The sequence below is a fragment of the Opisthorchis viverrini genome, assembly GCF_000715545.1.
Source record: "Opisthorchis viverrini unplaced genomic scaffold opera_v5_29, whole genome shotgun sequence".
Taxonomy (NCBI): Eukaryota; Metazoa; Platyhelminthes; class Trematoda; order Opisthorchiida; family Opisthorchiidae; genus Opisthorchis; species Opisthorchis viverrini.
The window spans coordinates 2,558,889-2,584,888 of NW_008751685.1; the positions used below are offsets into that span (position 1 = coordinate 2,558,889).

At 45.4% G+C, this 26,000-nt stretch overlaps 1 protein-coding gene across 1 annotated transcript; it reads left to right on the plus strand.

The window, feature by feature from the left end:
- Positions 1-8,677: 8,677 nt before the first annotated feature.
- T265_02430 (hypothetical protein) lies at positions 8,678-16,560 on the plus strand (the record flags this gene model as incomplete). Its single annotated transcript, XM_009166663.1, has 4 exons — positions 8,678-9,536; positions 9,569-9,754; positions 11,035-11,301; positions 15,913-16,560. The coding sequence occupies 4 exons, from the start codon at positions 8,678-8,680 to the stop codon at positions 16,281-16,283; spliced, it is 1,683 nt and encodes a 560-aa protein (XP_009164927.1).
- Positions 16,561-26,000: the final 9,440 nt, after the last annotated feature.

Sequence of the window (26,000 nt, forward strand, 5' to 3'; positions counted from 1 at the left end):
ATTTCACATACCATCTCCATACCCGTCGAACGATGCAGTGCCACCAACCCGTTGGCCTATCCCCTAGCCACTGTTCCGTGTCCAGATCGTCGCCCAGAAAAAGAAACCAAAATAATCAGGTACTAAACTCAAAAGATCTGATCCACACTGCAGCCATTAGTGTTCGTGTTCTATATCGAATTGGACACCAAGCACCTCGTATTGAAACCTTGCTTTCCTTATTTGTCGATGCATTCTTGTCTCCAAAACGCATCAAAGACTACTTCGGTCGTGCTCCTCAAGCCGCGTAGCACGAACCAAGATGCTCCATATTTCACTCTTCGAATATCTCGTGATCCTGACGCAATGGCTCGTGGTTTTACAGAGTTTCATTCAACCCTAAACCAGAAAGCGCCTTAGTGGACTGGATCCCAGTAAACGGTTATCTTTCCGCTGTGCGGTTGCCTGGCTTAATTAAGACTGACGCAAGTCAACGACGTGAACGGCGTTTGTTTGTCATATCAGCATACGCAATTCTGAGACTGGGAAGGACGAGTTTTATGAAGATCCGTCACGACTGTTTCGGTCGGAAAGAAGGACGGATGTAGTAATGGTGGTGGGTGATATGAATGCTTAAGTCGGACAACCAAGCCCGGAAGAAGCACAGTTAGGTGGTGTATTTTAATTTGATGCTGAGCGTACGGATAATGGAGAGAGGTCTTTAGTTGCGTGCAAATTATCGTCAGTTCCTGGCCAGCATTGACTTCATACCGAGTTACTTGGGGACCACCTACTACAAGACAGTCGTGGACCCAATTGGACCATATAGCTATCAGCTCCCGGTGAAGAGCCTCAGTTAAGGATTGCTTCCTTCTGGGGTACGCAAATTGACTCTGATCACGCCACCGTGCGAGCCCGTCTAGCGCTTCGCTTTCCGCCAGCACTATGTGTGCCACAAGAGAGCAGCTCCGTTCATCAAATTCGACTAGTTTCAGTAGCTGAAGAATATTAAACTGATCTGGATAGAGAGCTACGAGAAATGCACACTCATGTGGATGACGAAAATTGCTTGGAGAATGAATGGAGGCGAGTTAAAGAAGCAATGCTCCCAGCTTCCAGAACTGTTTGTCCGACCCATCTGACTTGGCAGAATGAACACTGGATATCTTCGAGATCAGCAGATCTTATTGCTGCCAGAAAGGCCAGACCAGCAACTAGCGCCTATGATGGCGCGCGCAGATCCCTCAAACATCGGATAATCAGTAGCTTGAAGAATGACAGAACACTGGTTGATTCCGAAGGTTCAGGAAATTGAGACTTTTAGAAAGAGTCCGAGAACGAGTTAGAACAGAGTCCAAGTTTTCGAGGATAAGCAACGTTTTACTTGTTTAAGAACAAGCGTACATGAGCTGAAATGTACATACCATACGAATGTACGAGTATGTATGGTAAGTATAAGAATAAGCACACAAAAATCATGACATTCACCCCGACAGTGTTTGAATAGGCACATAACATATGACGTAGACAGGAAGTGATGTACTGAATCAAGCTTCTCTGTTCCTCAAACTATAAGGATGAATGCGTCGCTGTTGTTCTAGAATCAAAGGATAACTCGGTTGGTGTTCGGAAGACGGTACAGAAGAAGATTCCGATGCTTGAGAGCTATCGGGCTGGCGTCCGGTTAGTTCAGTCGTATCTGGGTGTTCGGTATCCTCGTTGGATTCAGACAGATTGAGAACATTGTCAGTTGTACTCTGAACAGCTGGGGCTAGACGGCGAAGGGACACGGTTTCGACTCTTCCGTCTCGATGAGCAATGTGTGCGTAGTGTGGGTTGCAGTTCAGAAGGTCAACTTCTTCTACTAGTGGTTGGTACTTGGATGACCTATCACCTCGTTGCAGCAGAACTGGACCAGGGGTGGTCAACCAAGATGGCAACGATATTCCAAATGTTGATCGACGTGCGTATTGGAACAAACGTTCGTGTGGAGTACAATTAGTGACTGTACATAACAATGATCGGAGGCTGTGTAGAGCATCAGGGAGTACTGATTCCCAACGGGAAGGCGGGAGATTGTGAGATTTCAGCGCTAAGCTTATTGTTTTCCAGAGAGTACCGTTGAGACGCTCAACTTGACCGTTACACTGTGGATTATAAGCTGATGTATGACTCATAGCAACACCTTTCTCCAGAAGAAAGCTATTGATCTCAGACGACATGAACGATGAGCCTCTGTCGGAATGGATATAGGCTGGCATTCCGAACAGACAGAAGATTTGTGTGAGACAGTCAATCACAGTTGCCGAGGTCATATCCGCACACGCAAATGCAAATGGGAATCTAGAGAACTCGTCAATTATAGTGAGTAAGTAGCGGTTGCGTGTATTAGATGGCAAAGGACCTTTAAAATCCAAACTCAGACGTTCAAAAGGTTGTGTTGCTTTAATGAGTCTACCAGAGGATTTCCAAAATCTTGGCTTCAGTTCAGCACACACTTTGCAGGAGGAAATGACGCGCTTGACATCGTCGACGGAGTAGGGGAGATTCTTGCAACGCACAAAATGAAACATACGGGTAATGCCTGGATGGCAGAGGGAGTTATGGAGCTCTCCGAGTTGGTTATTGCTCCCCATGGAAGCACATACGTTTCGTGACAGAGTGTCGGCGACATGATTGTCCTTGCCAGGTCGGTATATGACATCATATTTGTACTCGGACAGCTCAATCCTCCATCGTTGTATCTTGTCGTTTTTCACTTTACCCTTCTGTCCACCGCCGTACATGAATGAGACTGAACGCTGATCGGTGATCAGTTTGAAGGGTCTTCCGAGTAGATAATGCCGCCATTTCCGGATGGATTCAACGATAGCGTAGGCCTCCTTCTCGATGGCAGAATGATTCTTCTCGCTCGGATTGAGTGTCCTCGAGAAAAAGGCTACCGGCCGACGGTTTTGGCTTAGGGACGCGGCTATAGCCACATCGGAGGCATCCGTTTCAACAACCAGAGGCTCGTTATAATCTATTGTGATTAGTGTAGCATTTTCTAGTTCGTTCTTTAGGTTGTCGAAGGTCAACTCGACGTCGGCAGGTAGGGGAAAAGTTTTATTCTTTACCAGTTTGTTGATTTTGTCGGAAAATGAGGATATCCAATGAGCATAATATGCAAACATACCGATGATACGTTGCATTTCCGTGGTAGTACGCGGAAGAGGTAACTGACGGATGGGTTCCATGCGTTCAGGGTCTGGTCTAATGACACCCTTTGAAACCTCATAACCTAGGAGGCGGATAACTTTTGAAGAAGTGACTGTTTTGTCATCATTAAGAGTGATCCCATACTTCCTCGTAGCTCTCAAAAACGACTGGAGATTGAGATCGTGTTCCTCTTGGGTCTTGCCACAAATAGTCACATTGTCTATGTAGGCATACGTGCTTTTCAGCTTTTCAGTCGTAATGATATTGTTAATAGTTCGCTGAAAACACGCAACACCGTTTGTGACACCGAAGGGTATGCGACGAAACTGAAACAGGCCACCACATGCTTCGAATGCTGTAAAAGGTTTGTCGGATGCCGAGATGGGGACTTGATGGTAAGCAGACAAGAGGTCTAATGTACTATAGACTTCGTAGTGCGAAATCTCCTCAATCATTTTGTCCAAGCGTGGCAGAGGGTAAGCGTCCAGATATGTGAACCGGTTGATAGTTTGGCTGTAGTCAACAACCATCCGGCGTTTGTGATTGATACCCTTAGTAATCAAAACCTGCGCTCTCCAGGGAGACGTTGACGGTTCGATGATGCCTTCTTGCAATAAGCGGTCAACTTCGGCGCGAATGAATTTTTCATCATCCGGATGATGCCTTCTTGATTTGGTTGCAACAGGCTTGCAATCTGGAGACAAGTTGGCGAAAAGTGATGGTGATTCAACGTTTACAGCCGTCAGGCCGCAGATGGTGAGCGCATCACGATCCCCGCCGAATGAAATTTCTACCTTGCCATGTAGACCTAGAAAGTCATGCCCGAGTAAAACGTCGGTGCAGAGGTTTGGCATTACAAAGAGCTTCAGTTCACTGTATGAGGTATCTCTGTATCGGACAGAAACACAAGCGTAACCAGTCGTTCGACAAGATAGGGATGTAGACGCCATTGTGACGACTGAGAAAGTTGGATAAATTTTCCAATTATGCAGTTTCACGACCTTAGCGTTAATGAAACTGCAAGAACTCCCTGTGTCGACCAGAGCACGGAGAGTGATGCCATTGACTTCGATAGTTGCGATGGCATGCGCCAGGCAGGTAGGAGCTGCTGCAACGAATAATGACGATAAAGTAGGCTTTGTTGTACAACTTGTGTGGAACTTGGAGGTATTTTTTGAACGGCACACGCGGCGGAAGTGACCGCGTTTACCACAAAGATTGCAGACGGCTTCGCGAGCGGGGCACTTTGGACGAGGATGTGCATCATAACCGCAGAAATAACATGTCTGAATGGATTTTACAGCAGCAGTGGTGGGATCAACACGCAGTTCGGGATTCTGTGAAATGGGTGGAATCGTAGAGCAAGATATGGGTTCGTTACTAACATATGACTGTGACTGTTTGTGAGCCAATTCGAGGGATCTAGCCAGCTGATATGTTTGGTCCAGAGTGAGTTCGCTTTGTGCTAGAAGCTTCTCGCGGATGGATGTGGACGCCAGGCCATTAATTATAGCATCACGCACGCACTCATCTTGATATTCAGTTGCAGACACAGATTTAAACTCACAGTCTTTGGCTAATGATTTCAGTTTTTGTACGAACTGATCGATATCTTGTCCACTCTCCTGTTTGTAGGTCTGTAGCAGGTAGCGTGCATATATGACATTTTTTGGACGGACATATAATTTCCGTAACGTGGCGATTGCAGATTCATAGTCGGTGTGATCAGCAATGTGATCATATACTAACGGATCCACAAAGTGGATGAGAGTTTCAAGTTTGTCGGGTTTAGAAGATTCGACGGTTTTCAGATAGGTTTCGAAGGTACAAAACCAGTGATTCCAGCGTCTTGCTACGTCTGCGGAGTTTGGGTCAGCGTCGAAGAACCGAAGTCGTAGTTGCGAGTCCATTGTGTTCTTAGACAAGTAAATTGAGACGTTTAGAAATAGTCCGAGAACGAGTTAGAACAGAGTCCAGGTTTTCGAGGATAAGCAACGTTTTACTTGTCTAAGAACAAGCGTACATGAGCTGAAATGTACATACAAAAGTTCAGTACGAGTATATATGGTAAGTATAAGAATAAGCACACAAAAATCATGACGGAAATGAAGAAGACTTTCGCTGCAGGCAACATCCACGCCTTGTTCCAACTGATTCGATCAACGGGTCAAAAAGAGGCAGGTGTCAGTGAAACAATATGCGAAAAAGATAGAGCAATCCACTCCCTCATTCGCCTTCTTGAGCGGTGGGTCGAGCACTTCGAAGAACAGTTCATCTGGTCTCCTTCAACACAACCGCTGGAAGAACTAAGCGGGCCAGAATGGAACATGACACCAACCCATCATAAGCAACCGAAATCCAGCGTGAAATTCCAACCCTGAATCGCGATAAGGCACCTAGCCCGGAAGGTCTACACCGCGCGCTCTTCAAAGAGGATGGCGAATTCCTGGTGAATAGTCTGACAACCACACTGCAGAAGATTTGGAACCGAAACAGAATACCAGCGGAATGCAGCTTCTCAACCGTCATCTCAAATTTCGGAAAGGAAGAATGAATGTCACGTGAAAACCTTCGTGGTTCCAGCCTGATATCGTCGCATCCAAGGTGCTGTCTGGCATTGTTTTGCGCAGATTGATCGATTATCGGGAAAGACAGATTCGTGAGAATCAAGCTAGGTTTCTCCACGGTCGAAGATGAATCGACCGTGTCTTTACCTTGAGACAAATTCTTGAACAGCGTCACTCCTTCAGACGTCCCACGTTGGTGTGGGTGCCCTGGCAGTATCCCAGTCCTCGTGCAACCATGACATTCACGACCATCAATGCTCTCATGCCACATCGGCCGTCGTGTAATGCCGTCAGCCGGGTCGCCTTACTTGCTGCATACAGCAGGGCGGGTAACGGAAAACAAACTATAGCTAACACCTCCCTTCTTTCTCTTTCATATGCTTTTTCTCCCCCTTCTCTCTCCCCCATTAATAACTCTCTCCTTGTAGGTCCAGCACTTAGGACTGATGACTCCGTTCGTCATGCATCGGTTTTGCGTGCAGCATCTGCTCGTCACATGGCGCCGACGTCTTAAGGAATCTCCAAATCAGTCCTCAAGCCTTGACATCCAGTCTATCTGGCCGCGTTCACTGTCTGCACTCTGAAGCAAGCAGGACAACAAGCTGCTTTTGCACTCAAACTGGACTCGCTTGGCATTGGTGTGTGCTGTGTCTCGGAAACTAGAATTCAAGATTCAAGCACATTGATTGAGCCAACCATCCCATCAGTCTCCAATCGCTTCAGGCTGCACACCTCTGGTGATCCAGAGGCTGCTGCAGTGGGATATGCAGGGGTTGTTATCGTGCTAAGTCACCGGCCACAAACTCAAATGGACCACATTGTCATCAGTTACCGATGGCGCGGATCAATAACTGACTGTCGGAATGATTGTGGTGAGCTAGCACTAAGTCCCTTCCCTGTCCACGTTTACTCTTTTCTTCACAATAAGGCTTTGAAATAAATCATGGTTGTATGGAAGTGAAACATCAGTGTTGAACACTGATGTCATGCTGTCGATGATGATGATGATTTGAAAGCTGCTTCTGATTCTGTCGATCGTCAGCAGCTTTGGCAGTGTCCGGCGATCAAACGTGTCCCTTCCAAATTTCTAGCCATCATGAGGGCACTGTATGCGAACTCCTGTGGGTGTGTACGAGTATACGGTAAGCTCTCGCCTGAGTTCACTACCTCCAGTGTAAGTCAAGACTTTCCTCTGTGACTGATATGGTGTTTGAAATTTCTCTGTCTGCCTCTGAAACCTCGGGAGTTGAAATCCCCAGGGACGTTCCCTCATAGACATTGAGTATGCAGGCGATATTGCTCTCCTTGGTTCAGATCATATCCAAATGCAAACAGTTTGAAACAACCTAAGTAACTCTGCCGCATGGTTTGGCATGCGCTTCACACATGAAAAGTGTAAAGTGCTTCTACAAGACTGGGTGGGATCAAACCCACATCTCATTCTTTCAGGTGAGCCAATCGAGGTGGTAGATAAATTTGTTTACCTGGGCATCTGCATAAATTCCGGTAGACTAGCTGGAGATGAGATCATTTTTCGAATCGGAAAGGCCAGGGCAGCTTTTGCCAACCTCCGAAATCTATGGCGCCGACGTGACGTGAGTTTGTCTGTCAAGGGAAGAGCTTACACTGCGTTGGTGCGATCCATACTGCTCTATGGATCGGAGATGTTGGCTCCGCGCGCAGAGGACAAACGGAAGATGTCAATGTTTGATCCTCGGTGTCTCCGCAGCATTGGTCAGGCCTGGATGGACCATCGGATTGGTAATGCTGAGGAAACGCCAGATGGTCCTAGGAGGAAGGAAATCTCCCACGATAGATCAATTACTCACGCTTCATAGGTTGCGCTGGTCGAGGCATGTACTCCGCATGCCAGAAGACCGTCTGCCTCACGAAGCTTTTTTTCCAGCCCTGTACTGAGTGGAGCCGACCGGGAGGTGGATAGTGTATGACATGGCAACGAAGTAAGAAAACACTAATCAGTAAACTTAGTCGGGCGGGCAACTGCCGGCTCTCCGAATGGGGACTTCGGGACTCAAATCAGCAGTGGTTGATGACATTCGCAGAAATGGCCTAATCGCGCAGTCAGTGGCGCTCATGTATCAAAGCTATCGCCTTTAATGCGTAGCTTCCCAATTTCCGAACAAACTGAATATGCGTTCGCCTCCAAGGCTTGGTTGTACATTGCACACCCGCGCTTTGCGGTGATCGAAACCGTAGCGGCTGGGACCAATGTGCCTATGGTATACGGTTTATAGCTGATAGATAGATTGATTGAGTTGCTAGATAAATGGCATCTTATGAATCATTCATGTCATGACGGTCAAACAAAACGCTCTATCCGGAGAACGGCGGCGGCCAAACCTGTGGCAAGTCTTGCACTCTCTCCCAATGTGAGATGACCTCAAGATTAGTCACCTCAATCTCAGTGCTGTCACTGAGTGTTACTTACTGAAAATACCACTGACTAGACAAAGATTCACCCCGTTATCCACGTGTTTTTACCGCCTATCCACCATGCGCTGTTCATTCGTGACTTGCTCCACAAAATGGTCAGACCCCTGTCCACTTCCTAGGGATGGGTACCCGAGACAAAAATCCGTCCCACTCGGAGCACCGGGTGTACCGTGGTGCCGAAATCCAATGGGTTGAATTGTTTACTTGATTGTTTGCGGGTTCGTGCAGGTAATTTTTAAAACCACTTGATCATAAATAGCTTCACAAGTTTACCATACAGACCGAAACGAATCGATATTATCCTTATATTTTGTTTCAGATAGGCGGACTTGATAGGGTCACTTGGTGGCCCGGTACAACGGATCTTCCAGGGGAGTTGGTTGGTTCAAGTCAAAAGGCCACTTTTTATCTGTCTCCACCGTCGTTCGAATTCACTAAAGCGAATCAACTGGACCTCAGCGAACAATACGGATGCGAAAATGTCTTTCCTTTTCTCACTATTCGTCTATCTGAGCGCCAATCCTTGTGCTACCACTGCGCCCATCAATGATACTGCTGTCGGAAGTAAGCTCCTTCTAATATCACTCGATGGGTTCCGTCATGACTATATGGACAAGGCTTTGGCCTTTGGCGTGAACATATCTGGCTTTCAGCGAATTTGGTCATCCGGCTTTCGAGTGTTGAGAGTTGAAAACGAATTCATCACACGTACCGCACCGAATCATTTTTCGATGGTCACTGGCCAGCATGAAGAAACTCATGGCATCGTAGACAATGTGTTCTTTGACCCGGAATTGAACCAGACATTTGTGTTGAGCAATTCAACCCAGGCGACTGAGTCACTTTGGTTTGATGTGGGCGCTGAACCTATTTGGGTAACCAATCAGCTGCATGGTCATCGAACAGGTGTCACCTCTTGGCCAGGTAGCCTTGCACCCATAAAAGGACATCTTCCATCTGTGCATTATCCTGTTTTCGACTCAAATATTTCTTTCAGGAAGTCGATCGAAGATGCACTTGGTTGGCTCGAGCGTGACGTAAATCTCGCCCTACTGTACCACAGTGAACCAGATGCAACTGGTCATAAGACTGGTCCTGGTTCGGTCGAAGTTTTGAATGTTATCGCCAATCTTAATCAAGACTTGGAGTATCTGCTAGACCGGATACGAAGAAATCCAAAGTTGAACCGCTCTTTGAATCTTATAGTGACGAGCGATCACGGTATGTCAGACGTGGATCCACAGAGGGTGGTTGTTTTGGATGATTTTTTGGACGAAACAATGTACACCAGTCCTGGTCCGGCTTCCCGTGTAATATGGGGTCTATGGCCCAGAGGAGGTACGTTCCCATTTCCGATATTACGTCCCCAGCAGAATTCACCGTAGGTCACCTAATAGACAAACTGAAATACAAGCATCCGAAAATGATTGTGTACCGCAAGGATGAATTGCCCGCACGGCTGTTTTATTCTCACAGTCGTCGTATCGCGCCGGTTGTTGTGTACGCCGATGTCGGCTGGATGATCGCGAAGTCCAAGAAAGATGCGATGTCACTAGGTAAGCTCGTTGGGCAGAGCTTTCTGCTTTCCGCTCAGTATGTGGTCGCCGCATAGTACCTTTCTCACCGTGCCCGCGCTTTTCTCATACTTGATGCTTCCTTTTTGATGCTAGTTCCTATGGGGGGATGAGCCGACTCTATGTAGAGCGTTTGCCACCATAGGGGCTAGTGGGTACTCGGAGCATATGGTATTCTCGTTATCACGTGATATTTGTTCCACTGCATCTGGCGGATGTCGTGAAATGTTTCGTATAGCCAAGATATTGTTATTTCTTATGGTATTCGAAGCCTACGTACGAATCTCAAAGGCTTGAGTTAGTCTACCAATGCCTACTTCTTGTGACATCAGGAGGCCCTCAAGTAATGTATGTGTCAGACCACGATGGAGGCTGTATTTTAATGTCGTAAGATTTGGTTTTCAAGTATGGACGATTGGAGGTATCCCTTTGTCTTTGATTACCAGTTTCTCAGAACCATCGCTAGAATAAGATATCAGTAATGCTGTGGCATGATTAGGGCACTGTTACTAGGAATAAGTGCGTCCAACACTACTAGTATCAATGGCTTGGTGGTACACTACACATTCCGAGTTAACAGAATCGTCGACAAGGCTAGCGGGACATCAGTAGTGAGTGATGGTGCTGAATTCTCCATCTACCCTAACGAGCCTTGTTTTGTGCTCCACATTAAAAGTAATGTCAATAAGGAGAGCAGGAAAACCGTGAGTCAACAACAGGAAACAGGTGTTCTTAGTGTAATCAGCCATTTTTGTGGCCCACGTTACACTCCTCGAAATTAGTTAGAGACGTTCCTCATCAATGTGAATGGCATTCGTGTTGTGAGCTTTTCTGCGGATTGTCTGAAGGGGTTTTCAGGATTTTGGTCACCCTATAAACTTGCGGTTGGTGTGCGCTAGGCCCGCCTCACATATGTCGGATGTTTTCATTAACAAGCATACCATGATGGAAAGGGTCACGCCCAACTTCTTTCAGCTGTTTGAATGCTTTGTGACAGAGTGACCGATTTTGGATTTACTGCGGTTGGTTTCCCATTACCCATCGGATAACTCAGCGGTGCCAAAAATTATGAGCGCCATATATATATATATATATNTTGGTTTCCCATTACCCATCGGATAACTCAGCGGTGCCAAAAGTTATGAGCGCCATATATATATATATATATATATATACGTAAGAAATTAAGAAACGAGCATACTCGTTAACTGTTGTCATTTTGCTTCTACCTTGCTAGAAACTAAACCCTGCTTTCCGTTTAGGTCACCGAGGTGAACATGGTTACGACCCAGATTCACCAGATATGGCTCCATTTCTCCTGGCTACTGGTCCCGGATTCAATCGCTTCCCACCAAACCACACTATACCTTCGATCCGATTGGTTGACATTTACCCCATGATGTGTCACATTCTTGGCCTGGACAAACCCGGTCCACATAATGGTAGTCTTTCTCGCGTCTCTTATTTATTGCGATCAGTGACCACTGAATCTCCTTCATGGTTTCATTCCACCTGGGATAAACTCACCGGTATGCTATTGTGGTACCCGTAGTACTGGATTTTCCATTCTTTCATTTGTTCATTTTTCACGAGTTCAGGCATTCCTTTATGCACCGTCTGTTCATTTTGGTCCACTCGGGTTCCAGTGGATCCCCGCTACCGTTTGCAAGCCATATGGATTCCGTCACTACGTTACTAATCTAACGTCTCAGTCGGATAGGCCCAACTCCTGACAATAGAAACTAGCATTCCTCTATTTCGACTTGTCTGAACTGTGTGATTATTTATTCATTTGTTTAGTGTCAGTCAAGCACTAGTTACTTTCTTCATATATGTACCTCATGTAGCTACCTGATTTCGATGAAGGGACTCGGAAGTTCTCGAATAGCGGGTAGTGAGCTCGATAAGCCGTCATTTTGTTTGAGTGGCGAATTTTTGTCCTGCTTAGATTTTGACTATAATGTTTTCTCAACTGTTGATCACTTTGGGTGATTCACGTCCTTTATGCAGTGATAAGAAGGTGCCTGAATAGGACGTTTGAGCCGTGACAATTTTCGTAGATAGCTACAAGTGCTGACATATCGCCAGCTGGTCTGGGACCAGAAAATGGTGATCGAAAGGTTGTGTTTGTGTCAGTAGCCTCAAGTATTAACCGCTGAACTATGTCAAGCTGGGCAAGACCGTCAGGTGTGCCCATTTGAACCAAACACAACGTTTTCTGTTTTCAACTTCCAAGGGACAGCTTTGATCTGGGTCTTACTGGGGCAAGTCTTTCGTGCTACCTGTGTGTGGGTGACCACGGAGTACCATGGACTATCAATGTATATCTATCGATCCTTCTTATCGTGGAGCTTTGTCCATATAACCCCCCTTTAAAACGACCGTGTATCTGCGCACGCGCTCTCAGGTACCAGGCTACTCATCCTTTTATTACCACTTTGATGCGACTGTATTCGCTTAGCTTTTTCGTATTTCCACTCTTGTCCCAGTAGCAGATGACCCCAGCAGCTGGTTGAGACTGTGAATCTGATACCGCTGTTAGCGAAATACACTCATTTGCAAACTGATTTGGTTTTGCGGGAGACTCACCAGGAACCCAGCTGAATCTCTGGTTTATGATGTCTGATGCAATTTGGGTTCAAGTAGAGCACAAGGTTGACGGGAACCCGGGCACTTCGCCTACCTGATGAGTCCCAATAAGGGCGAAACTGGTCGTGGGCTGCTGAATAATTTTCAGCAGTCCTATGAGTAGTGTATTACTTGTATACATGTATCGCGATATCTCAAATACCGTATCAAGTGAAACATGAGGCGGCCTAGTGCATCAAATTAACATCACATGACGGTTTCAGCTCTGACCTTCGATCTGTTTTTGGTCAGGACACAGTAAACATCGATTTCTGTTTAAGTGGGTTATTTTCCGTGTCTCTTTATCGGATTCATCCATATACAAATTTGATTAACCCAGAAATATGAAATAGATGTGCCAGAAAAGTCAGCTGATTATTAACCAGTTAAGTGGTTTAAATAACCGGGGTCATTCCTGGTCAACAAGGCTGCTTAAGTAAAGGACTGGGGTCCATTAGCACACCACAGCACATTCAGTTGCTTAAAATCACCATAAACGAGAGATTCAGCTGGGTTTCAGGTGAGTCTTCCGCAAAACCAAATTGGTTTGCAAACGAATGTATTTCGCTAATTTCGTGCAGTTTGGATCTGTCGGAAACCCAGGGACCGCGCCTACCTGATGAGTCCCAAGGAGGGCGAAGCCGTTCGTGAGCTGCCGGAGAACTTTCAACAACCTTATGAGTAGTGTATCACGTCTGATAGCGTTCTGTTTTTTGGTAATCTCTTCTAAACGTCTCGCTTAACTCCAGTAAGTTCATCACTTTGACAACATGGTGCCTGTTACCATTCAAGCGCCCGAAGTTGTGTATCTCGGAACCTGGATTTGATTTAAGGGTAGTGGGATAGGTAATCTCATTGAGCGAATCCCAGATACCGGAGTTACTTCACAGAGATATGCATTCAGCTTCAGAGGACTTGCCTTTCATACTACCGTATGGGCTTTGGTCAGCGCATTGTTTATGAAGAATCAAGTGCTTCGTATGACAATCACGTCCGTCACTGTAAGTCTCACTGAACAGGTAGTGTGCCACTTATCTACCTGGAAGTACCGTATACGGGTAGGTGAACAAACTATGACTCGGTAGAAGATGACGTCCTGGCGCTGTTGGTGCGGTCGGCCTTTCGGGATAGTGTCTGCGTGACTCTCCTTGTGCTTGGGAAGAGACACTGAATGTTACGGATGTGAACTAAGTATTTGTGATTTCAGCATCTATCTACACACATCCCTCCAATTTTTATTATTCATCAGTAAGACCTAGTCAAACAAACTGACTTGTTGTACGGCAGTGAATTACCGATCTCTTTTTTTCAGTACCCGGTTTTCTTCTTTCGTCCTTCCCTCTAGTTGATGAAATCAATGCTGCAGTTGGTTCAGATTGTCTCTTTAAGTCTACAAACGGTGAATTCTCGTGTTTCGAACACGTGAGCCGGAGCACTCTGTACGCAGGTTCATTAACCACAAGTCCCACAGAGACTGCTTACTGTGCTTGACCAGCAGTTCAGTTAAAGCTCACCGAATCGGTTAAAGGGCCAGAGACCAACCGTCCGTTCTACTTACCAATCAACTTTATCCCACATAGCTCCTCACGTAAAACAACTCTGCCTAGACATAGTGTCGTGCATTGATGGCTTCAGTCTACCATGATTCAAACGAATTGGGTTGTAGGTACGTAGTTACCAAACTTCCGGAGACAAAGTGTCCGTTATCGAATAGATAAGTGCGAGAGGGTACAAAAAACATCATCAAATCGGATTTGAGGACAGTTGTGAGTCCACATTGTCATAGTGGACTAGAGTGCACCACTATTGAATACGGATATGCAACTGTCAAACACCTGTGGAGAGAGATTGCCCCCGTAAAGAAGAAAGAGAAAATCGAGCGTGCAAAAAGGTTCATTCCCATCAAGACAGCTACACCGTCGAACGATATTGAAATCAGCCCATCTATATGTTAGAGTTGGAGTCTGTCGGCTGGACCGACCCAACATCTTTTGGAAAGATTGCTCGACAGAAGCCTAGCATACAACGGCTGACGTGTATGTCTACAGATGTGTTCTTTGATAAAAGGTTTAACTTGGTCATACTTGGGTGCCTATTCACTGCAAACTTGGAAATCGAGCCTCTGATATACGGTTTGCTGGTTCAAATATCACCTACTTTCTAGTGGCTTTTGTCCAGCTCCCTTGCCTCCCTCGGATTGTATGGATATCACGGTCAGCAAGACAAAAACTCATTCAGAGTACCAAAATAATATCACACGACAGCTTCAGTTTTGGCCTTCGATCTGTTTTTGGTCAGAACAAAGTAAACATCGATTTGTATAGATGCGTGGATTATTTTCGTGTCTCTTTATCGGATTCATCCATATACAAAGGTGACTAACCCAAAAATCTGAAATAGGGGTGACTGAAATATCAGGTGATTATTAATCAATTAACCCGGTGGTTTAAATAACCGGGGTCGTTCCTGATCAAGAAGGTTGCTTAAAGGAAGGGCTTGAGTTTGTTAGCACACTGGCGGCTTCCAGTATGGGATTAACAGCGCTATTTGTTTTTCTTTAAATTTTCCTTGGTGGTTTGAGCTCTTGAGTGACTGTGTGAACGTTTGTGTTGCGCTGTTTCCACATGCCAAAGCAAAATGAAACATGCTAGCAACTAAAATTCGGTGAAAATATCCTGTCGTTTGTCTGGCTTGATGTACGCACCATTGTCAAAGGCTGTCGTAACTAGACGCGAGCAAAATTCGCGGCAAAAGATCGTGACGATGATGATTGAACAGTTACTTGCTATCCTCCTTGTAGCAACCAGTGAGGCAGAGACTCGCAGGTCGAGTGGTGGTATCTCTCCAAACCACGGTATGAACTGTCTACTAATGTGAAACGGGTGCATCGAAGTGGTCCAACGAGATGTTTGTCTTCCGATCAATGACGATCCTGTGGATGCCATGCGATCACTCAGTCGGATGCGGTTTTTTATTTCCATTTTGGATCCTCTTTGCATCAAGTTGAGTTAGTTTGCCAAACCATTATTTGCCATTTTGCAATACATCAATTTCTTGGAAGCACGTGCCCTGTAGATAATCTTCAGCTAGTTAGAACCTGATCAGTGCTTCGGTGGATGGGCAAAGTTTCCCAAGGTTTTTTTTAAAAAAAACCGCCTTCGAAGGAGAATAACTCATTTCCGCAGACTCCGTGATCTGCGTTTGAATAAATTTCAGTTTATTTCTCTTATTGGCGAATTTACGGGGTTACATTAGTGCTACCCAAATGATGGTAACCTGTAAGAAGCGTTCACCTGTTTTTTGCGGCTCAATGCTGTGCTTCTTTCTGTTGCGCGTTTCGTTTATTTTGCCGTTTCCTCACGGTCTCACTGTTCTTCATCACAGTCGTCATATCGTAAAGTATCATGCGTTCTAAGGTGCTATGTTCGGTTTTGTTGCGGTTCATTCTGAAAGGATTGTTCTTGTTGTTGTCTCTGGTATAAATTGCCCACTTCACATTCTCTCCACCTCAGCTCTACTGATTTTCACCTTCGTGGTACTTGTGTCCGCCACGCTGGTGGCTTTCGCCTGTCTGGTGCATTGCCGTCTGCGAAATCGGTGGATGCATCTGCAACGTCGTGCTCGACAACGAAGAGATGTGGAACACCTGCAACAAGGCGTGCCCATGAGGCACCTGAATACCTCAAGAAGCCATCCTGGTGGCCAGAGTTCCAAGACGAACGGCGCTGCACTGCATTCAAACTCTCCTGAGGATGTACAGCGATTGCTACTCGCCGCAAACGATGATGATGAAGTGGAACAATTTAGTCGACAATCCAGATTTTATGTGGATGATTCGACCTTGATCGGAATGCTCCATGACCCCCAATCTCGCTTTCCGTAGGTCGTCGAACCCAACCTGATAGGATACATTCCGGACCCTATCTTTTCCAACTTTACGACGAGTTTCCGGACGAATTCTTGTATTTCCAATGTAATTTTGCTTTGTCTTTCTTAATGTCCACTTGTGGGTGTTTGTGACGAGACCACAGCTTTTTTGTTTATTTTTCTACTACATGCCACTGTTTTCCAAATCGGGTCACTCCGAACCTTTGATGGCGATTATCGATTTTCTTACTCAAAACAGCTTTGGGTGAACACTGTTTTGCTCCGCATTAGAGAGCGATTAGTATTGTAAACACTTATGGTAACAGCATTTTACTTCTACGGGAGACTTAGGGACTAGTTGACCTCCCGATGGTATCTGATATCTCACGACAATTTGGGTGGATAGGTTAGAATCATCACTTTACTCTTCTCAGTCCTAGACCTTGTGACCAGACTCGGCTGAACTCGCAGTTGCGCCATAGCTGCGTCATCAACATTCACAGCAATACACCAGAGCCGTGTGGGGTCCCAAGAAGCCGCTCTGTCAGTCCTGCTTTTACCGAGTCAGTTGTAAACAGCGGGCATAAAGGCATACTCACAGAAGATCCCGTGCGAATGATTTAGTATCTTTTAGAAAACCGGAAGCACTAACTTCTTTATTTTGAGATATGGTGGCTGTATATGTGCTGAGGGAGTCGTCGAGTTCCTTCCTAAAGAGGGTATATGAAGAGTCCGAAGCTGCCAAGAGAGAAGAGACGTTGGTTGATTGTTACACTTGAAGCGCGAATTTCTTTCTACAGTAATGAACCGAATTCATCTGGTGAGAGACCCGATGATGGACAGAAATGTCTGATAGTGCTTTACTGAGGTGTCCAACACTCCCTACCACATTTGCTTGTCTTTGGTACATATCTCTGAGTTTGCTCGGTCACCTTCTAGCGAAACCTGGAAGGCTTATTCGGTGCGAAGCTGAACTGTTCTCTTATGATCCCCGGTATAATTGCTGTCCTGGACAAATAAGACCAAGATGACAATTTTCCACGGTGGTGGATTTATGCAGCTGACGTTGTGCGTGATAGCTGTTAGATCACCTGCATAAGTAAGCTGTTAGACTGGATGGAGGTGATGAGATGTGTGGGCGTTGGGAAACATTTTGTACCTGAACGCTTTGATGCTATTGCTGCTTTTCATTAGTCAAGTCTATGTGGTATCAGTGTCCGCCAAAACGCTCCGATTATCTTCCGAAGAGGCTATCTGTCTCCAAATTTTTGTCACAGTAGAGGCCTCGGAAAGCAAGCATTAAACTCCAATTCGGATTCATATGTTCCGCATTCTCTAACGTAACGATCTTGATTGATTTTACTAAGGATCTGTTTTCGTCATGTGCCTTAAGTGCGACAAACAAATGTGCTAGTCAATACGTTGGAAATCGTTCCATAGATTACCTCGAATCCTCTGTCGACGTGCGTTGTTTTTGGCATACATACGACTATCGGCAGGTTAAGTGTGCGTGAGGATTTTAACCGAGATCTGTTTTCGCAAAGCCATAACTTTGCTGTTCAAGGTTCGCCAGATGCTCGAATATCACGAATAGGTCTTGGAGATCGCTGGCAGCCAGGTCTATCTTGTTCCAGCCCAGCTTCAACGTTAATTTAACAGAGTCCTGACTTTAATTTCCGAAAACATCTTCAGCTTCTTGTAGATCCTTCACCAACAATGATGTTTGATCACAATAAAATCATTTTCGTATACCCTTAGTTCAATTGCTGGATAAGCCATGTCGGAATATCACTGGAAGACACTTGGATGCTTAACCCCAGTTCACTGTGGCCTTCATTGCCTTTGTCGGCTGGTCCCGTGTACTTCACAATTGAGTAGTTTTTTCCACACTTTGTCACTACAACGTGTGCTTCACACTGAATCCAAGAGTGTGCCTGATCACTCTGCCGCACACGTCATGTTTCAGTGTAGTATCAGCTGTAGAGAAGCATATGGGACCGGTGACTTTCTCACGGGATGCAAGGCCCCAGTTTCGTTCATCCTGGTTAAACAGGCCATTAACATGAGCTCTATCCGAAGTCAAGGAACTTTGGTCAGTTCGTCTGGGGATTGTGCATGTCACTGAACAGCGTGACCAGTACGCAGGATTTCCAATGCGAACTACAGATCTGCTTGGTTTGTTCTATTTGTGAAACACATCAGAAAACATGCTTCTCATAGTCTGCGTTTATTGGGACCACACATTCTGGTATTTCTGATAGAACGATGCCTTATTCTTAGAAGGAATTGCCTTAACTCGAAGGACGAGGCTTGGCTTGCAAAATTTGCTGTACCGCTTCAATGGATGCATCCCTTTTCTCCGTCCCTCTAGCGTTAGGCGGATAAATCACCGCCCATATATCGGTGACATTTTCTCCAATAAAGCTCGACATGGCTCGGTAGTTATGGTGCGAACTTATCGACCGGAGGTTCCATGGTTCAAATTCAACTCCTGCATCTCGACTGCTCCTGGGCAGCCTGACGTGATCCAAGCCCTCATTCTTCCTTCGTGGTGCACGGCAGCTAGGTACCGAAAGGTTGTTAACGCTGAAAGAAATACTAGTTGATTGTTTAAGTGAATTAACAAAGTAATCCAATTCCTACTAGCCTTTCTGTCGTATTGTTGGCCAACTGGTTTCTCACACACTTCCCCTCACTGGTCCTCGGGAGTAATTACTGCCCCATTGTCAGGTCCAAGAATCGCGTCTCTGAGCGCAAGGGAACCTAAGAATTCCTTGGTCGACTTCCTACGAATCAAATTTTATGAGTTGTTTCTAATTATATCCGGCGCCTTACATTCCCAGTCAAGGGACGTCTACATTGCTCCGATTGTATTTCTAGTAACCCAAAATCGCATGGCCCGTTTTCTAGTCACCCCTACTACTCTGCATGGGAATTCTCTGCCCTGTTTGCTCGTCTGAAGCATACACGGATGGCGCTTTTCTCCGTTTTTCACCTAAGAACCCAAGAAAGTAGGTCGGCTTGAAATGATCCTTTTGCCGACGGTGAGTCGCCATCATTGTTCGACTAAGGTCAAAGGAAAGGGATGAGGAACAACCTAAAAGTATGCTTCTGTTTTGCAACAGTCTGGTTTTTGAAACGCCGTGGAATTTTGGCTTTTGATATTCTGTCTTCTGGGAAATTTCGTAGTGAACCCTCCTTTGCACAAGGCAGTAATCCGTCGAGTCACTGGTTTGTCTCAATATCATGTCCATTGGTAGCAACAAATTATCTCATTTGCATAATCGTGCTCAACACAGAACCGTTGACGGTTGTCGCGCAATGCAGTCAAAGCGTCTAGCATCACAGTAATTTAGGACACTGACCAGCAAATGAGTTGAAGATCGTTGCCCAAAGTGGATTTGTCCCTGCCTTTTTGGAAATGGAGCTGTGCATTACGCGGGGTTTCTGAGTCTTGTAGCTAGTTGAATTTTCCGGATAAGGGGATAGGATGACACTATTGCATTTCTACCGATATGGCTGTAGAAACTAACTGTCTCTTCAGGTATTTAGATCGATTTTCGGACAAGTGATCAATATAATTAGCCAGGATAGGACACAGGTCACTCTGGTTTGTTCGTAAGGCGTTGTGCATATTCTTCTGTGTCACGAGAGTGCACATTGGGTACTAATTTAAACCTAATTTTTGGCCATCATCGGGTTTCCGACATCTGGCAAGTAATTGGCCAATATGAGAAGGCTGATAGTTTTGCTAATCTCTGGCGCCGTGACTGTGAAATAAAGCAGAGCTACTGCCAGGATAGTTCGCATATACGAACTCAGTAATTACAAGCAGCAATATGAACGACGCAGTTTGTATCTTGAAATAATATACACAGTACTGAGGGCTGCAACGTCTCTGGGTACGGACGATCGAGACTGAAAATGTTTTGAGGAATTATCATAGAAATTTATTTAGAACAAGGTTTTCGGTAACATGGAGTGCCCACATGGTCAACTAATCGTCTCACCCCTATTGCTGTCAACAAGTCGGTGGCATATTGTCAAAATGGGTAGGTTGCGTGTTATGTACTGAAATGCGAAGTGGGCACCGAGAAATGAGTTGCTGAACAGTTCACCTGTTGCAAATCGCTGCAACTATTCGGGTGTATGCTGCGGGAAAAATGTCTGATAAGTAAAACACAAAATGTCGTTTTTACTGGGTGGGATGCTAAAAATGAGACAATCATCGAGGACCGGCTCCTTCTGTTAACAAAGTCTCGTCCCAAATAAGATTTGTAACTCGGCTTCTAGATCGACAAGTAAACGACGAGCAATGGTGGAAACTGTTGTACACTGTGCAGTAGCCTTGGTTGTGGTGAGGCGGACTGGCTCATACGTTGCTGAGTCGAGATGTGTTTGGCCTGACTGAGTTGGAGTTACCTCAGTTCTGTCTAGCTAAATGGCCGACAACCCACACGCAAAATCGCAAGCGAGATCATAGGTGACAGAGCATTAGCTGCGGGTATCGAGATTTGGCTGCAGCTGCGGTAGACTATGGGTCTGGTAACTTGAAAAGAGCTTTGAGCAAATGTCGTTTGTGACTTAGGAGTTCGGGAAAGATAGTCTTGTCAAGAAGGTCAGATTGCTGAAAATAATCTTGAGATGACCGGAACCCACTGAGAGCCTCAAACCCCATCAGAGTCGCAGTAGGGAAACTCTCAAGCATCCGGGCCAGAAAAGTCAACTGCCAGTTGGACGCTCAAGTAGTCAGTCAGTTAAGCGACGGCTGACGATGATGAGTGTTCATAAAACTGGAGAAACGGAGGAACTGACAGGTTTTGGTGAGTCATACGGACGTCCAGAAAGTCAACTCTGTTATTTACCTCGTACCCAACTGCTAAACTGAGGTCCAGCTGAGTTCCACTGTTTCCTGCATTGGTCCTGTGGTCATTAGGTGTCACCTACATCTCTTGTGTAGAATTTGCCAACAGGGTTGGTCTGATGAGACTGTTGCATGTGCAATTTGGAAAGGCCGTAGAGTTGCGGCAGCTGCATGAGGTGATTCTGTAGTGCATGTATTTGATTTTCTGTCAAAAGGCCTCTCCGTCCAAATCAACGAGACTCACTTTTAACAATGACCCAGTGTCACCAGTCTTTGGTTTTAGACGGAATGGCTAGCGAAAAAAGTACTTTAACTGCGCTTGGGTTTGGATGGTGTACACAGTTTGGACGGATTGCAACATTTGAAGCATACTGGCTACCTCAACCTGACCCCCAGGCTTTGGTTGAAAAGCAAATTGAGCTAGGATGTGATCGCCGGTCTTCCTAAACTTCATAGAGGTGTTCTTCACCACACCAATGCAGACGTCTATATGCCTAACTCGGTTTACAGATGATACCTAGCCCAAGGTAGATCTATTTCAGCTTAAAGTGGCAACATACTACTCGGGATTCCTGGTGATGTTTTCCAAGTGGAACTTAGCAAGTCTTCGCGAATTTAGAGCTACGAGACCAAACCATATCATCGAGGCACTCGATGATACGTGGCGGGAGATACTTTTTGAGGAGCTTGAAACAAGACTTCCCCGTTGCAAACTCGAAGAGAGCACAAAGAAATTGGTGGCCATGCGATATGTCGAGTGTATTTCGTTGTGCCTCTTAGGGTACAAAAGAAGAATGGACGACACTCGGGATGCCAAAAGCAAGCCAGTCATCATGGTAATGCGGACAATATAACGGATTTTTCGATTTCCACTGTTTCCGATTGCAACAGATTCAGCCAACTGTGGCACAGGATGTACGGGTACACGATGTGAAACGCTGTTACCAGGTCGACACAATGCTCATTTCCAAACAAATGATGGGCTGTCGATAAAGTCGGTATCGACCGTGCACTTGCCTCTGTAATTTGATTTGCAGTTGGGCTTGATGGGGCGGATTGTTTCGTACGAAGATGTATCCAAATCAAGGTTAATCATGTCTGAACCGAACTTACTTCTCAGTTCTACCAAGGCAGGTAGCTGAGCAATCACCAGTTAAACGGTAAACGAGATTCGAGAGAGCATACTGAGTTCGTGGCTTTGAGGACCGAGATTCGGTTGCATTTGCAGATGACTACAGGTTTGGCAGTGTAGTGGGTTCGTTCAGCAGCTAGGGTTAGGCGTCGCTCCACCAACTCATTCATATCATCTCCTCAAATGGAAATTTAAGTAAACTCGAAGTTTTCAGATTGATTTGACAGCTCTTCTGTGACCGAAGCAAACTGTTTATTCACAACGTCTGGTGGGTACGCATTTGGGTGCCGTATGCTCTTCAGCTTGTCACCGATAGCTTGTTCCGCGCTAATTCTTTTCACTTTCACGTCCTGACTCAACTCTTTTCCAGCCCATAAGCTCAGAAGGGAAAAATAGAGGTACTAACCGTTCCAGGTGTGTTTTTGGTGAACTAACTTATAGTGTTCCGTCGTATCAATGGCTCAGTTGGATATCAAGAAAGGTAGTCGTGCTATTCACCTCACGCTTAAGTTAATGTCTAGAAGAGTGGCTTTCGATTCTGAAACAGCTTCACTGTTTTGTGTATTGATCCTGTGATCATCTTTTATAGTATCCTGACCTGTCCAGTGTGGTATTCCACTGGCGTTTCAAGGTTAGCCATAAATATATATGCTAGGGCAAGGCCAAAGCGACATCCTTAATGTCTGTAATATTGATCTCAAAAGCTGAAATTGTCTGTGCAAAACAGGAGTAGAGATATTAGTCCGGTTGCTAGTATTCCTAGGTTGGTGGTGTTGGTGTGCCCCTACGGTTTTATATAGGAGCAAGGCTGTGATGTCCAAACTTGTGACGTGCTGAGCTTGGACATTCAAACGGGCTCTCGATGTTGCCAGTTGAAAACTATCGGTTTCTTAGCCGATCACATCGTACACGGAACAACGAACGACACGGTGCTGCACTCGTTGAGTCTCCTGGCTTGCTTTCAAATTCTTGGTAGTAGTGAAATCTTGTTGCGTTTTATATCCGATTTTCCATGCTGCATATGCCCGAAGAAGTCCATCGACTTTCAGTCGATCTTTCGTCCAACGGCTCATTTCCCTGTGCTCTCCTTAAGTTTGAAACCGGATCTGCTTTGCTCGATCCTCCAAGGCCGTTATTAGACTGAGACTTCCTAAGGTCAGTCAGTGACTTGTTTATTTGCCATTTTGGGCTCTCTGCGTACTTATGACACTTTTATGGCGTTGAATGCATATTTTTGCCATTTAATCTCACACTAGACCCAGTATGTGCCTGATGTGCGAGTCTTGATTGTGCTAGCGCTTACCACACCTTGAAGAGCATTCAACATTGTTTGTCCTTTCTTCGGTTGTTGGTCTTCAGACGCGTATTTCCATATCAAAATTTTTACATATGCTGGGATACACCTCATCTGACTGGAACTGTTGGTGGCATGAACTCGAATGAGACGTTCCTCTCTTTTTTCTCATATTTTCCTGTCACCCTTTCGCATTCGTCGCTTGCATTCACTTTTTTATGTTTGTGACCATGCTCTTCGAAAATAGTCGTAGTAGACGTCCGGAAAGGACTCGTTTTGAAACCAGCTACAGACCAAAAACACAAAGGAACTCAGTTTCTTCTCAGGATGCCGATTGCTGAATGGTGCGGGTGAATGCAACGTGTATAACGTGTACATTAGCGACGGTTGGGGACGTGCTTCGTTTCGTCGCTTCATTCACTTTTTTATGTTTGTGACCATGCTCTTCGAAAATAGTCGTAGTAGACGTCCGGAAAGGACTCGTTTTGAAACCAGCTACAGACCAAAAACACAAAGGAACTCAGTTTCTTCTCAGGATGCCGATTGCTGAATGGTGCGGGTGAATGCAACGTGTATAACGTGTACATTAGCGACGGTTGGGGACGTGCTTCGTTGTCGAGGCATCGGTTATCTGTGTTCAGGCTGAGAGTAACCTTCACTTCACTTAGGGGCCCTGTGCCAACTGAAACATGAGGCGACCTGGTGCAGCACATTCAGTTGAATAACATCACAAACGAAGGATTCAGCTGGGATACAACTGATTTCCCGTGAATACCACATTGGTAGTCAAATGATTTGTCATATTTCGTGCCATTCCAAACCATGGATAAAATAAGATTGATGGGCTGCGCCTACCCGATGAGCCCCGTGAAGGGGGTTGTGGGCTGTCCAGGTGCTTTCAGAAACCTTGTGGGCAGTTTTGTTCATCAGAAAACTCGAAATTTTCCTTTCGAACAAGGATACAAAAATAAGATTGGCTGCGCCTACCCGATGAGCCCCGTGAAGGGGGTTGTGGGCTGTCCAGGTGCTTTCAGAAACCTTGTGGGCAGTTTTGTTTGTTCGAAAACTCGAAATTTTCCTTTCGAACAAGGATACAAGCAATTTAAAGGGAATTCTGCTTAACTGATCACACTTTTCTAACAAAATCTTGCTAGTAATCGAATTATCGGGATTGGTTCTCGCTGACGACATTCGTAAGATCACTGAAAGATTAGGATAGCCCACTACCTTTTTCGGCTTTCTTTGAACATACTGAGTAGGCGTATTCTCCGAATCTCTACGAAGCGTGTTTTCTTTAAATGATCACCAACTTGTACGTATGCCGCGATACACATTTAATTACGCTCTAGATGAATGCTGATGGGAGATTCAGCTGAATTTTACAAAGCTTTCGTTTCAAACTCAGAGACGTTAGATGCAGTTACATTTTTGCTCAGTGTTACACTGTTAAACAGTCATTTTTTGACGGAGAGAAGCAATCTCTTGGAAAGGGGGATGATCGACTGAATCTCGAATTATGCGTTTTTTTCTCAGACAGCACACACTGCCAACTAAAACGCGGTTTTGGCGAGACATGCTCGGTGAAAGCAAGGGAGAAGTTGAGTGTCACTAGCGTACTGAACATAAGCGTCCAAAATAACAGTCTCAGCCATTTGATGGGGCGTTCTCGGACTCAGGAAATAGGAGACATTCCGTACGATCTCATACCCTCCAGACTCGTAATGTTCGGCATCGAACTTGGTACAAACATATGGGAACAAGAAATTCACATAATTTGACGGAGAATAAATAGTACTAATAGGTATAATTTCACACACCGTTTTCAACGCTCTCAAATGTGAGGTTCTGTATAAACGCATGCACACATAACTGTGCTAAAAGTCTGTCAACCGTCAGATCCTCAGGCTGAAAGTTTTCCATCGGGTTAATGATGATATTGAACTCTCCAAGGCTGCCTGTCCAAAGTCAGTGGCATACATGGGTTACCACACGTCTGATTAATCACTATCTCAAAACCATCTCACCATATATGCTCGTGTACATGTTGAAGTCGTGTGGGGGGGAATTTCCAAGGATATTTGTAACACACTACTCATCAGGTTGCTGAAACTTCGTCGACAGCTCACGGCCGGTTTCATCCTTCTTGGGATTCATCAGGTAGGCACAGTCCCCGTGTTTCCGTCAACCTTGTTCTACTTGAAACCAAATTGCACGAAATTAGCGAAATACCCTCAGTTGCCAACTGATTTGGTTTCTCGAGAGACTCACCTGAGACCCAGCTGAATCTTCTGTTTGTGATGTTTTCAGGTTTGAACTAAATTCACCAGGCCACACTACCCGAGTCGTCACCTCTGAGCTGGCAAGAATGTTTGTTTGACCGGATGACCCATTCGCATGCCAGAATTATCCATTTTTTTACTTCTAAATATTTCAACAGCTGGTT